This window comes from Lepidothrix coronata, unplaced genomic scaffold, assembly GCF_001604755.1.
Source record: "Lepidothrix coronata isolate B3197 unplaced genomic scaffold, Lepidothrix_coronata-1.0 Scaffold103, whole genome shotgun sequence".
In the NCBI taxonomy this organism is placed as follows: Eukaryota; Metazoa; Chordata; class Aves; order Passeriformes; family Pipridae; genus Lepidothrix; species Lepidothrix coronata.
In genome coordinates this window covers 2,952,924-2,968,582 of record NW_016690283.1, presented here as the reverse complement: position 1 = coordinate 2,968,582, position 15,659 = coordinate 2,952,924, and the positions used below count along the sequence as shown (strand labels likewise).

The 15,659-nt window shown below is 43.0% G+C and overlaps 1 protein-coding gene across 2 annotated transcripts in view; it reads right to left on the bottom strand.

Moving 5' to 3' along the window:
• Positions 1–15,659, bottom strand: part of PDIA5 (protein disulfide isomerase family A member 5) — a 101,435-nt gene that overhangs the window by 69,604 nt on the left and 16,172 nt on the right. For both annotated transcript variants that reach the window (XM_017823555.1, XM_017823556.1), the window contains exons 4-5: positions 3,028–3,111; positions 2,210–2,255 (exon numbers count right to left, since the gene is read on the bottom strand). In XM_017823555.1, the coding sequence (XP_017679044.1) occupies positions 2,210–2,255; positions 3,028–3,111 (130 nt within the window). The remainder of the gene's footprint in view (positions 1–2,209; positions 2,256–3,027; positions 3,112–15,659) is intronic.

The following is a 15,659-nucleotide window of genomic DNA, read 5'->3' as shown; positions in this document are numbered from 1 at the left end:
CCTCATTTTTCTAACAGTAAACCCACAAGGGCATCTCTGCTAATTACATAAGAATTTAGTTACTTTAAGAAATGAAAAGCTTTTCTTAAAAACCTGAGTACACTATCAGCTGGATCAGCCACATGTATGAAACTGCTGATTACTTCAGAAGAATCCTTTTACAGTTCTCCAGGGCTGTGTCCATCATTCTCCAAAATGTCATACATATAGTAATATGTCTACTGGATGCCTGGAAAGAAGATCTAAGTTTTATTGCCACACATTTGTTGAATGAAGTGAAACAAATCCTTTAATCTCCCTGTTCTTCAGTCTGTCCACCTATCTGTAAAATGAGTATGATACCCTAAGTAACTGTGTTGCTCTGCTTCTCGCTGTTTGTATGTACTGGGAGATTCCTGACAAACATAGCTGAGAGAGAGAAACAAAGGTCACTAGCTCAGCAGAAGAAAACATGGAGAAGAAGTGGAATAGAGGGAGAAATACAGAAAATATTCAGGCAGCTGCCAGTGGAACAAGTAAACACTTGCTGAGTTATATGACCACTGCCCAGCTCTGACCCACTGCCCAACCTGTAAATCATTAGTGGCTGGTTTCACAGGGGCAATTAAATTAAGAAAGACTACAGTCTCTAGAGCGAGGAAGCTGCAAAATCCCTCTTCAATGCCCAACAGAATCCCCTATTCCCTGTCCATGGGATGCTGCTTCCTTCTCCCCAGCAGGCTGGGCAAAAGGGAGAGGGGAAATGCTCATCACAAAAACAGCAACTGAAGAAATAAACAATCAGATTCCTGTTGTGCTATGATTGCCTCTCAGCCCATCACTCCCTGGAGTGCTGCAGGTGCTTTCCACTTGATCTGATCTAAGGAAGAGTCACAGCACTAAGCCTTGGTTGCAGCACTTTATGGAGAGTAGGAAAGACATGTCATGTATTGTTCAAACCACCCAAATTTAGGCAACTAGCAAGTCTCTCTCTGCCCACCACTCACCAAGGAAAAAAAAAAAAATCACCAGCTGCATTTCCTCACTAAGTACAGAAGCAGCTTCAGGCAGTTGCTGACTAGGCTGGGTATCTAACATTGCCCTTCCTAGTTTCAGGCAAGATTTCTACTGCAGAAGATGGGAATATATACAGCACCATTCTCCCCACCTCAGGCAAATCCTGCCTGACAGCTCCAAGTGAAGGTAGAATTAATTCAAGCCAGAGCACACTTCTAAGACAGTCCCCCATTAGCTACCCTACAACTCTGGCTGTAAAACCAAGGTCCAGAGCAAGCCTCTCTGGCAGACTCAGGTTCATGCAGCATCTCATAAAGGCTTTCCTCCATCCCAGGGCAACCCCCTGAACAAACCAGAAAGGGGATATACATGGAACTATGTCAACATGGGGTGATGTCATCAAGCCTCCACAAGACCCATGATGGTGCAGAGCCTGGGTTTGCTGGAGGAGGAAGAGAAATGGGAATCGGGCATCAGAGCTGGACAGCAATGATTTCTGGAAGCCAAGTCATTGCAGGGCTGTAGCCTCACGTAAGTACAGTCTCAGTGCTTCACCAGGGCTTTGCAAAGGAAAGCTGCACACTTTTGGCCTGCTCACTGTGCTTTTAGTTCACTATTTCCGCAATCATCAATATCTACGCGTTCATTTCATGTTTCATGTCTTCTCTCCTGCCTTGCCCAGAGAACATTGCTTTCTTTTGCTTTATGTCAAGATTCACTGGAGAAGAAGAAAGGTCATTTTATCCCTGATGCACTCAGAGCACATCCACAGGAACTGCAGTTCCACAATCCAATCGAAGATAAGGCCACTCAGCACTCTTTAAAGTTTATAAACACACAATCTAAGAACCCCAGAGAACTCCTTATCAAAATGCAGTATCAGCTAATACTTTTAGTTATACTACCACTAAGAGCACCTTGTAATCAAAACAAGAAAATCCTTATTTGTTACCAGAGTGCAGGTAAACTTACAATTTACCTTACAGTTCAACATGGGCTCAGTCTTTCAAATCATCCACAATTTTCCCGGATCTGTGGTTGGCAGACATGTTTACACATGAAAACCCTTAGGCCATTCTGACAGCTGTTTATGAAGATTAACCCCCTCCCTTTTCACCATGAAAACATACCAACACCTGTTTTTTTTAATCAGCAAACGTCTCACCCATATCTAGCAAAACCAAAAGAATAATAAGGAAATATTTAAATTTACCTTCAATGTGACTGCTCTGTTATATGGAGTATGAAATGCACCGTCCCTGTTGAACAAGGAGTGGGGAATAGTGTTAACTTACAGGAACGTTACTAGAAATCATACAGCTGCTCTTCCTCACTTCCCACTAACTAGAATAAAATTATCCCACCCAAGCCACAGAACTAAGCAGAATTTACAGTACAGCAATTTAAGGGTGGCAAAAAACAAGAGTAAGGGAAAAGAAAGGGCGCAAAAGAGAGTATAAAGCAAACAGGTTCCTAGTAAACCATTTCCTCCCTGACACTTTAACAAGAATAGTTACCAAGGCATGATTTTTGGAGATGGAGATGCAGCTTCTTGGTGTACCTAACCGTATTCCTATTCCTATTATTTGCAGGAGGAAAATCTCTTGCTGTCTCACTACACTTGTCTTTCTCCACTTAGTTTACGAAGCACTATCTCAAGTCAGAAAAGCACAGAGAGGTGAAACGACTTGTCCAAGGCCAAGCAGGCACTGGCAGCAGCCAAGTGACAGAGAAAGCAACACAGATCAAATCTCAGGCATCAGTCCTGTGCACTGGGCAGTTTTAGTCCACTGGACATCTCTCCCTGACCCTGCTTGTGGTTTTAGTGGACTCTATTCAACAAAGAATAAATTTATCTCAACTTCTGTCACAACACACACTTGCAAACTGAAGAAATGGCAACTAATTTCCCACATCAAAGGGGGACATAAGTCATCTTAATGCTGCAGCAACATGGAGCTGAAAGGAGAATGAACAGTTCTAATGGGGGAATCAACAATTCGGAACTACAAATCCCATCCCAGAACTCACTTATAATGGAGTAAATCCACTCCCTTCTCCTTTGTATTAGGATCTACCTTCATCTTCTTGCATAATTTTCGGCTTTCAGTATCACTGCAAAAAACATATATTGGAAGAAAGGTTACCAGAAAAGAAAATCAAATGCATTCAGTTCTGAGAACTCATTGCTGTGCTTCCTTATCAGCAATTAATTCCAACTAACAGTAATTTGGAAGCTGTTTAGCTAAGTTTGTAGAACAAGCATTGTGAAAAGCTGCATTAGTCAATTTAATTTCTCTGTTTGCTTGGTCAGAACACAGTGAACTGTTTTAAAATCACATTCCAAAGCCATGCCCTAACCAATAGAAAAGCAGCTCATTCCAACATGTCGAAGTACCTCAGCAGATCTTCTGTCCATGGGATTAGCACAAAATTTAGGAAGTCAAGTTTCCAATAAGCCCATGCTACTGTTAGGGTGATGGTCAAAGAGCACTATTTGTGAAAAGATTCAAAGGGAAAAAGTAGGTCAGCTTTTACATCTGGCAGAAGGTAATACAAAACCAAAAAAAACCATGTTCCTGGTATGTCCAAGCCCAAATCACAAGTGTTTAGCCTTAAAAAGGCAGAAAACAAAAACCAGTTGAAATTCTGGAGCCCCAGGCCCAGCAACCCCATTCATTTTAGGTATGAAGGATGTGTTCTGGAGCCACACCTGGCAAGTAGAGGTAAAGACCATCTGCCACAGCTCCTGAAGGAAGATACAACAGCAGACAGACCTGGTGCAGGTGGTCTTCAAACTGAACGAGAACTAATCACTTTCAGCACCAGATTAGGCCGAGTTTAAGAACAGAAAAAGTCACGGGAGAAAACTGCATATACATTTGTTTTGGTGGCCAAGTAAAGGGTCTTTATGGCCCAGCTACTGATCTAAGCAAAGTGAAGTGAAGCCATAAGGAGACTTCAAGCTGAAGTGAATGAATAGTTCATTGAAGACCTGGGGAGAAGAGTGAAACAGTACAAGTACAAAGAAAAGAGGATGATTCACATTGACAAGACTATTCTTTGCATTGACAAACAGCAAAATTAAACAGCTTGGAAACTTGTTCCCACAGAGGACAACTTGTACCTTTTACACAGATAAATCAATTTAGAAAATGAAAACACTGAAAACTCATCAAGTTTAAACTGATTAGAGACAACAAGATGCAGGGCTTGCAAGAGCCCCACCAAATTAAGTGCTGCTGCCAGAACTGGTGCTAATTCTCCTCATGTTCTCCAGCTGCCTTTCTACAAATGTGAGGAACAAGGAACACTAAATTCAGAGTATGCTGCAGGTGAGAGTGCACCTTATGGGAAACTTCCCAAACGTTTATGGTAGATGGAAATGAGGAAGGGTGTGCTATGGACACATGCAGCAAAATCAGAATATTATGCTGAAGATGGAAATGAGCATTTTAAGGAACTAACAAAGCAACTACTACACCTGGAAGGAGCACTTGTATAGAAGCATGTTTATCTGAAGAGTCCTACTGAATTCATATGAGTTTTGCATTTTTGGATCATAGTCAAAGCTAGTCACTATAACCTGTAAACACTCCTTTTGTTTCTCCAGGAGGCTGGAGATCTGAGCCTGAGAACCGAAAAATATGACCATGTCTCCTTGTAACAAAACTAGATTACAGAACAAATACCCTGGATTTGGAGTTATGCCAAAGAACATGTTTGCCACATGGAGTTCGTACTGAAACTTAGCAGCAACCTCAAACCCAAGGGTCAGAAACATCCTGCCTTCTCTCACCTGCAGTCCTCCAGTGGTCCCATGGGCTAAACCTAAATGACTCGAAGGTCAGGGCACCTCTGGAGGAGACACTATTTTCAGATCATCCTCTCGTGTTACCCCAGACAGATTTAGAGGCACAGAGCAACTCTTGCGGCCCTGCTGCAGCTCACTGCCAGACAGTTAACTGAAGTCAGCCTGCACCATAGTCAACTTTGGTAAATGCTCTTCTAGACACTTCCAAATGTTTCCAGTATACACATGTATTTGTGGCTATCTCAGCTTTGCCCAGACAAATGTGAGGTGGCTGATGTGAACAAGTGTGAAACCCACTTCAGGCAACAGGGTCTGTCAACCCCCAAGATGTGCAGACCAATTGTTCTGTCATCAGCAGAGGATTAAAGTGGGTATCAAGAGAATTCTGTTGCCAGTTCTACCACCTATTCACTGCAACTTCAAACCATACAATCAAGAAAGTGTAATTTTCCCTTATATATCATTAGAGATCCAGATGGATAGTCATGTTAGGAAAGTTCTGCATGGTTTATACTGGAAAAAGGCTACAAAACATTATTACTGAGCTACATGTGCAAGCAAGCAGATAGCAACTCCTACCACTCTAACTCCTAACAATTCATCTTCTGTTTGCACGAGTTTCTATTAAAAAAACCTGATAAGAATAGCTGTTTCAATGGAATCTAAGTCTGCCCTGCTTTCAGGATTTCTACTTTTGCAGAGATTCACACAGCTGCCTGAATGCACAGCCATTATCACAGGAAAGAAAGCAGCAGTTTGCTCCAGTATATCTCCTACCATTTAGGAAGCAGATTCTCTGAACCGCTGCATTGAGAGTTTAGTCTGTTTATGCAAGCTATCTGCACTGATCCAAGGGATGGATGAGGAGCAAATTCCCAGAATAGGAAATGTCTAAATACACATCAGTAATTTTTTCATGCATCAGTGCAGATTTTTGCACATGCCAGATCTACCAGTTCAGATGCTATACTAACAATTCTTTGGAAAAAGCAGAAAAGAAGATGCACAGAAATGGCAGAGATGGACTCATTCTGCTTTCCCTTCTGCCTTCCCTTCCAGACAGACAAAAATAACCTGCAAAGAGCAACCTGCTCTGATATCACTTGCTAATGACCATTATTCTTAATAAGAGTAAATATCAACACAGATGCAGCCTGCTCTGAGATTTGTCTCTTTTGAATCTCAGCCAACAGCCTCTCTCTGAAGATGAGCTCTTCAACTCTCACATGGGAGAGGGTAATTAGGACTCCAGTTCTCACAATTTAATTATATCACTTGAAGAGGCAGTGTAAGGGTTTGTTATAATGACTAAAAGTAAAAAAAAAAAAAAGAAAGAAAGAAAAATAAAAAAGAAAACCCCCCACAACCCAAAAAAAGACCCCCAAAATCATCACTGTACCACCCAGGCCAAGTCACTCCGGACAAGGCACCAGGCTCAGGAAATACTGGTTTGAGGATGAGGTCAATAATATATCCCCAGCAGCCATCCCATGCTGTTTCCGTCCAGAGCAATTCTAACCTTTGCAAGTCCCTGCTGTGCTATTGCAGTCCTACAATCATCCAGCATTACCTCCCTGGAAAATCATCCAAAGCATCAACCTATTTTCAATACCACAAAGGACCTAACCAGCAGCTGTCTATGTGGTAATAAGGTCAAACCTTAAGTGGCACGATAGCACGGCTTCTTTCCACTCCCACAGGCATGTTCTCCACACTTCCCTTCCCACAAAACCAAAGCAGGGCTCCAAAACGTGCCTTTGCTGGAGAAGCGAAGACGTACGGCAGCTTGGTAAAGAGAACAATAAAAGATCCAAGTCGACCTAACTAAGCAAGAAGTCTAAATAACAGCAAAGATAGCGTGCATCGCAGGAATACTTCAGCCCTTTCCATTCACATGCCCATCTCCTCTACTGGGACACATTTCTGTCATTTGGGGTTACGATGGAGCTGGCAGGAAGCCCAACTGGAGCACTCTCTGTAAACCTCTGGGGTCCCTTGTCAGCATTAGCATGCATGAATAATCCCTTAGCACAGGCAGCCAGCTGTTAACAGGGCAGGAGGAGGGTGAGGGACTTGTGAAGGAGATCTGGCTTCCTTTGGCTCGCCAGCACCTGAAGGGGACGTGTCACAGGTATTCCTTAGGAGCAGCACAAGATGCTCTGCCTGTGCAGGGCTGCCCACAAGCCTGGAAGCTCATGGTCATAAGGATGGAGAAGCAGATCAGATACTGATGGCAGTCCCCGGTGGCAGGAGCAACACAGAAAAAGGCTTTTGCAGCAATGTGTCAAGGTAATTTGGAGAGAGAAAGAACACAGGATAAAACTAGACAAGAGGAACACAAAATAAGACCCAGGAGTTTGGCTGCAGTTTAAGTCCACAGTGGTTTCTAAAAATAAAACAAGTCCAAGCTGGATGGATCCCAAGTAAGAAATGGTGCATGGAGGTGGCAGTGCAAAAACCCTTCCCTGGGGCAAATTCAGATAGGTCCTGATAGGTCCTGAAGGACCATGGTAAGAGCAAACAACCTCAGCAACATTCTCTTTCGTGAGCACAGATAAAACCTTTTGCAGCTTCCTAATTATTTACCTTACCACGTAATGCTGCCCACTGGCTTCTCATGAAGAAGGGAAAACAGCCCCATGACCACATCAGCCCCTGGGGAGGAAGGATCTGGAATGACTGTCAAATCCCCTCTTTGGAAAAACGTCCAGGTCTCCAGTTGCCAACGTAACAGCAGCGTGTGCACGTGCTGTGTGGCCATGTCACTTCGCTGCCACTGTGCTGGCATCTCCAACACTTTGCAATGCAGACTGCACCCAGCTTTCTTTTTCATCCACACCTACAGTATTTCCAGGCACGAGAGAAGTAATAATAAAAACGCTGACAGAACCAATTTAAGCAACGAGGTCAGTAAATCTGCCTGCACAAGAACTATCTCATTCCTCTATCAGCATATCATGTAACCACATGCGAACCACAGACCTCACAATCTCGAAACAGATTTTCTCTTTTATCTGTACATCTGCCCATCTGAAACAGGGCTCAAAACCCATGTAGATTATGCTTTAGCAGTCCCTTGTATCATGGTTGTGCCTGTAGACTCTAACGCAATGGAGGCTCTGCTGTATCAGTGGCTGAACAGACAAACACTGTCACTGTTCCAACAGCTGGAAGAGACAAAACTGAGCAGGTAAGGAAGACGAGCAGGCTTCAAGAGCATGGTAATATGGCAGAGCAGAAACAGGATTGCTTACCCAGCAAGCCTCCCAACACTGGAAAAGCTTTGGAAGGTACTAGTCAAAGCTGTCATCTTGTTCCCAGCACAATCTCTCATTCTTCTTTCTATCATTTAAGTGCTTTCATTCTTTTATGTCACAGTGAAAACCATCTTACAGAGAACAACTCCAGTTATAACTTCAGGGAATTTCAACTGCAATTTCAGCCCAGCCATGAGAAGTGAATTATCAAAGAGGGTTTCCCAGCCCAATGCACAGTCTCTGCAATACCCTCTGGCTACCTTCCACAGAATACCCTTTCTAGACAACAGACTGATGAACATCCTGAAAAAGCATGGAGTTGCGATCCTGCCAAACAACTAATTGAGCTTGTGACCCAAAAAAGGCAGCAAAAGGGGTGTCAGCAGCAAAAATGTCCTCAAGCCACCTAAAAATAAAAAACATATTTGCACTTGCAAACCTAATCTGAAAGAGGAAATAAGTCAGTTATAGTCAGATGCGCTCCTGCAAGGCTTCAGAATCAAAAATGCAATTCATTAGCCATTGTTGAGGACAATATAGGATTTTGACTACGCTCCTTGTAGTCATCGATTCCACCCTCCAACAAAGACTGTGTGATCCATTTACAATACAGCAGTTTGTGTACTTTGCTGACCAAACAAAAAAATATCGACTCTTGCACAACTCTCCTCCTCTCAGACTGCAGGCATTGCCTGTCTCCCCATCATCCTCACTCCTCCCTCCCATCCCAGGACAGCAGCTGCCACAGCTACTGCTGCTGACAGTATGTAAGATCTGTAAGACTCCTCATACTCTGTAATGATCCCAGACCTTTCTGTACTCACTCCCTTGAGACAGATCTGAAATTAGAAATGAAAAAAAAAAAAAATCACTTCTCAAACCATCAGCCTGGCTTGCAAAAGCACTTCTCCAAAGAGCTGAATGGTAATGGCTTCCATCTACTCGAACAGAAAACCCATACTCAGCTACTGGTGCAGACAGGCACTTTGATACTCTGCTCCTGAGTGAGGTTTAAGAACTTGCAGGCATCAGAATAGGAACAGGACCCAGGAGAAACGGATGCAGAAGTAATCAGCATAGGAAGCTTAAATACAAGATTTGTCTTGGAATACAAAGCAACATTTTGCTCCCGTTCTAGGTTCCTGATGGAAATTATCTTAGAAAAGGAGTAACAATAGCAACAGGTTTCCATAGCACAGAACAAAGGAGCCACTCAAAGAGCGCGGGAGATTAAAAGCTTGAATCTTTTAAGGGATGGGGGAGCATGAAAACCAAAACCAGAAAACATACTGCTGGAAAGAATTAAAGACAAGGATTAGCACACAAACAGGACAGACTCTCATCTGAATTTAGGGCTGATTTTACCCCCTAGAATACAGCAAAAATTCCCCCTGTGACCTGCAAGGTAATTGCAGACTTCTGCTCCAAATGCTCCCCTGGAACGTGCCAGGAATGCAAACAGAATAATCCATGTGCTGTGGAGACCCAGCACCACTTGTCACCCAATACAAATAACTCCCTGTGCCCATTAGTCAATTAGAGAGGCCACAAATCTATAGGAATGAGATTAAAAAGAAGTATTTTCTGAAAATTAAAACCCATGAGATGAATTCTCACTGCCAAGCAAGAGCAAGCCAAAAAGCTGAAAGAAAACCAAGACAAAAAGGTAACAGGTATCGTCATAACGTCAAGCAAAAACAATTAAGGGGAAAAATTATAAGCTCCAGCCCTGCAGAAAGTCAAGAAGTTATTAATGAATGGTACTTTCCATGGAAATACAAATTAGCAAGAGGCACTTGACAGCCCACACACCTGCACAGAAATAAGGTGACCACATTCACAGGAGCCACCAAAGGCTTTGCATACTTGTAAAACAACTGAACACTCAAACTGTTTGCAAAGCAGCAGCTTTCCTCATCAGGCCTCCACTAACTCACACAACCTGGCACAGGAGAACACTGCCCTAAACTGGGACACAAGGTGACTGCCACTGTCTTTGAGTTCACATTAATCTAAGAACTCGACAAAAGCAGGTTTTGAACATGTCACCTACAGATACACAGACACTGCAGCACATTGTACTGTTCCTTTGGTGCCCGTTTTATGACTTTTAGCTGCACTATAAGCCCGGAGAGGATGGATGCTGAAGGATACTTTAAATAAAGTACCGGATGCAGGAAAATGGAGGAAACTTTCTTTACATTAAATCTTAGCTTGCTTACTCTTCTTTTGGTCTGAAAAGCAGCAACATTGAAGATTCAGTTAATGAGCAATTCTACGCAAAACACATGGAATACTCACGGTTACGATGAAACTTGTCATGAGCCCACGCTCATGACAACCAACCACTACTGTGGATTTTAGTTAAATTATCTGCATTTCTCAACTAATGCAATGCACCAAACTGAATGGGTCTATGTTAGGAACGGAGAGCCTACTTAAAAAAGGAACCTTTTTCAGACTGGCATAACACTTCCTGCATGGTCACTCTTACAGGAAAATAAAAGGGTTTTAATGTGAATGAGCATTAACCACGCAGATGGGTTATGACAGAGACAAGAGGAAGGCATCGAAAATCTATGCTGTAAATGCACAGTTTGCCCATATAAATTGCATCCACACAAGGACCATACTGTCAGTATAACTCGCTTGCAAAATATTCCTGAGGAACACTTGCATTCCTCCCCAGGACCAGCTGCAAATGGAGTCCCTGCTACCTCCCTCAGGCTGGCACCTAAAACTAAGTGCCATCCACTCTGGAGCTGACACTGCCCTTTGCCTTCAAAGCCACTGTAGAAAAAGGCAGAAATCCCAGACACTGCAAATCTACTTGGATGGAAAGCACTGCATCAGGGCAAGAGCAGCACTCCTCCTTTTTTTTTTTTCCTCTCAATTAGATCTGGTCATTTTTATTCGCAGTTTCAAAGCTTTTCATCAGCTTTAAAGTTCAGCTACAAGTAAGGCAGATGAGTAGACTTATTCTCTTAAATCCTACTTCTGAGTGGCTTCATAGGAGTGAAGGTAAAAACTAGAGAGCAAAATGACACTTTACACCATTTGTACTAGCAGCCTTATTTCTGAAATTTCTCCCTGCTATGTCAAAGCATTAAACACATTCTTCTATGATTGTGTGCATGGGTAAAGCCTTTCCATATCAATGCATTAGGAAATTAGAAATTTGTCAAGATTTCATCTAAAAGGCAGATAAACACAGATATTGGGGGTTATCCCAGAAAGGACAACTACTCGTGAGATTTGGCCCTCTCGTGAACCAGCACATTTAGCTGTGTAGCCTTGAAAGGACTTCTTTACCAGCCAAATTATGGTCTTACCTTTATGTTAAATGTCATGGGACTGCTACAACAACAATTATTGGGGATGGGGACTACAAGAATGAGGCACATGACACACAAAAGGGACTAAAAGAATGACACACTAAAGCACAAAAAGTGGGACTAAAACCAAACGAAAATTAGTCAGACATTTTAACCAGATGGCATTTCCTCTTCCTAGCAGTCTGATGTGCTAAAGCCAAGCACACGCGTTATGACAGCAGATGGAAATCACACAGCTTTGTTTATGTTTGGGACCTACAGCAAAGGGAACCATGCAAGTTTGAGCAGAGAATAATTACCCAGAGCCAAAGAAATGGGTGTTTTATTGAAAATACCAATCCACAATTGGGCAGGAGTTAGAGTTAATAAAAAACTCGAAACAATTCACTAACAAGAAAACCCATGAGCGTTCACTAAATCATACTCAGGATGGAAAGAGCTACTTTCAACCTCTTCAAAGCTGCATCCGACCACAGTGTGCTTTATAACCTGCCAAGCACATTTTCCTCTCTTAAAAAAAAGCCATTTTACTTTCTTTCCACTTCATCCAAACTAGTTACACTTTTCCAAGTAACATCAGTCCTTGGCCATACCGTTGCCTATCACAAAACCCACTCAAGAAGGCTAGAGAGTAACTTTATAAGGATTATTCTTCAAAACCAGACCTCAGGACATCATAAATTGGGACTTGAGCTTTGTCTGCTTTAAAGACAAGCAACAAAACCTTTGCCTTTCACTCAAGAGGCAATTCCATCTTTTTGTATTCCCAGGCACATCACTTTGTACCTTTTACTTGCCACCATAAGGACTTGCCAGGAATTTTTATTTTTCTCAAAACTCCTCTTTTACTTGACCACATCAATGCTTTACCCTCAGCTGTACCACGCCTCAACAGACAAATGATGCACAAATGTTTTGGGAGATGTGGGGGGATGCAGCACAAACTCCAACCTGCTGTTAGAGTTAGCAGCAGCCACTCTCTCACAAAAGGACATGACATTTTCTTTTTTGCAGACATCTTAAGCTTTCAACTCCTTATGATGCCCTTAACTTTTCCAAATTTCTATCAACCTACAACTAAAAAAATAACTCAGTAAATAGCCCAACCCTTTGCTTTTTTATGTGCCCATTCCAACAGTATCTGAACACCCTACAGAGCACTCTTTCATGCTGCTGCAGAATTTTTCCTTTCAAAGTTCTCCAAACTCTTTCTAAACATCGACTAATGAATCAGGCAATATTTACCCAGTTGCCTGGAAAACAGAAACACCTTTTGTAACAGCACAAAGTAACAAGAAGTGACTCATTCACAGCGCCAGGAACAGAGGCTGTAACTCTCAGCGCCTATTAACACGGTGTCTCCCCAGACGCAAGTCCCAAAACTCCTGCTCCCAAGATGACTGATCCATCTGTGGAACACTGAAGATTTAGCAACCTGCAACACTGTGCTCTATCCCCAACACCAGGCAATTTACCAGGCATGATTAATTCAAAATTCCTTTGTCTCTCACACCGCCATTCACTGAACATCAAACGCCTCAGCAAGAAGTTCCTAATTAAAACACGGAAAGGCTAAAATAAAATGTATTTTTGTACTTTACTGGTGGGTCTTTTATTCACAACTGAAATAGCTTCATGTCTAACTGTGTACAGAGCCACATATGCTATCTCAGAACACAGCAGCGAGCAGTGACCACTTCAACGCTGCAAGCAATTCTTGTGCTGCCCCTTCATGTCTAGAAGGAGGTGTCGAAAGGACTGAAATCTCCTGAACAAGGACCTTATCTGCAGTGCCACATGCAGAGGTGTCCCTGGGCACGTGCTCACATGGCCCTGCTCCAGCATGCCATTAGCACCAGTGAGCCCAACTGAGCAGGAAAGGCAGGCACCTGGCATTCCCAGCCCCACATCTCCCAAGCCAGGCACTCTGGGGAACTCGGCTACCCTGCCTCAAAGTGACAAGATAAGTGGGAACCTGCTCTAGTCCACACTAACTGTATCAGCAAGAAACCCAAGTATTCTGCTACATTATGCTGAAAAACTAACTTCCCTGGTCTCCTTGAGACCACTCAACCTGGAACTGAAACCTCAGATCTAACCTCTGTCTCATACCACAGACTCGAGAGAAGCCAAAGCCAAGGAGCACAGTTTCCATGCAAACCAGCCATTCAGGCAGCCCCTTCTGGCCACAAACCTGCACACTCCTCTCTGCTGTATGAAATACAGAACAGACTGCAGAGACTTAGCAATCCATAATGATCTCCACCAGTAGAGCAGTGTGCTCTTGCTTTCTCCTGATGGGAAGGAGAATGACAAGAAACAAAAAAAGCACCATCGATGAAGAAAGAAAAGGCACGGACTGCCGTCATCGCCACAGGGAAGCAGAGACACAAACCACAGCTCTGCATGTATGCCAGCCTTGCCAATGCTTGGATCTGAAGGCAAAGAAGCCCAGTACAGCGGGATGCGGAAAGCAAAGCCAAAATTTCCTGCTAAATATTGCTGCCAAACAAGACATTTCTTGTCAGTATTTGTAAAACAAATTGAGCCTGTGCTGTAAATATCCCTGCATCTGTGTGCTGTTTGTTTCGGCATGAAGGCTTGCAAATAAGTTTCCCAGCACACTTGCAGCAGGAGAATAGCTTGAGCCACTCTGGCAGGACTCAGCTGTTCAGGCCATACAACCGGCCCTTTGTGACCTGTGACAGACAGCCCTCTCTGGTATTACCACTGCAACGAGGTGGGCAGCAGTTTGCAGCCACCTGTATACAATTTAAAAAAAAAAAGCAATAAGCAAAGGAAAAAACCTTTCAAGAAAAAAAAAATTGTTTAAAAGTTACCTCAACGCTTTGAGATTCATTTCAGAATGCTTCAAAAGCTCAGCAAGCAAATCGACCATAAAACTTGGTTCAGGCTCAAACTATTTGTTTGAGGGGTTTCTTTGCATCCGCTAAGACCTCCTTCACCACAGCAAGCCAGTCTTCCAGCTCACCTTGCACCACGAGGCAAGTTCACAAACTCTGTTATAACATCCCTCTGCAGGAATGATAAAAAGAATAGAAGGACATCTCTGAAAAACGCCCAGCTATTTTTTCCAGGTTCTTCCCAAACAAGTGATCCGAAAGAAAGCACTGCTTCACCCTCCAACAGAGAAACTACACCTACTGCCATGTTACAGCATACTAAACATTGCCTGCCACTCAGCAAGTAGCAATCTGATTGTACCAGCATCAAAGCCAATTTTGGGAACCTACTAATCTATTCTCTAGTCTCCCATCCTCTTAGGACATGACACTCACCAGGCTGCTTGTTTCGGCATGAAGGCTTGCAAATAAACTTCCTAGATGGAGAATAGCTTGAGCCACTCTGGCAGGAGTGGGATTAACTCACCTTCCATTAGATACAGGAAGCTTAACTTAAATATTTCCCCACTGTGGTCAGAGGAAAGGCACTGCAGATACCAAGCTTCCTATGAAATGTATTAAAGCACTACCTGAGGAGACTTGAAAATATATTTCTTGCAAGTAACTTCCATAACAAAAGTTTGGTCTAGGTGTCAACATTTGGAAATTTAGAGCATATTAGGGTTTGATGAATTGAAGTTCATTTTACAGCAAAACCAAACAATACATTTCTCTCCCCATCACCATCACCAACAAACTCAGGAGTGGAGACTGGCCCATGGAACTAAGTGCCAAAACTTCCACGGATTTCAAACTGAAGTCCTAAACACAGAACCTTTCCTTCTCCAACTCAGAACTAAAATAAATTCTGGAGATGGTTACTGCTTAGTTATATTAGAGCAGCATTTTGAAGGGCCAGATGAACAGCCTCATCATTCCAGCACTTGTATACACGTCAGGTACACACACACGGCGAACAGTAACTCCACCAACAGAGAGTAGCCTAAAACCAAAGACACAAAAAGGTGGTGACCACTCCATAGTCAGAAATGGGGCTGATTAGAAACTGAAGTCAAGAGGCTGGCTCAGTATCCTATTTGTTAGCCCTCACTATTGACAACCAAAAATTATTAATCACTGCTTTTGTCAGAAAAGGAGATTGGCTTTCATGGATTTCAGAGGTATGCCAGATCTCCACACAACCTTCACCTCATCAGGATCAATACAATTTACCTGCTGGCTTTTCAGCAGGTGGGAAGTGGTACAGGCTTCACTGACCTCCAAGGAACAGTCCTGCTTTCTGCCAGAGGATAACTTGGAACATTTTGCCCATCAGTTGGACAGAGATGAAAGT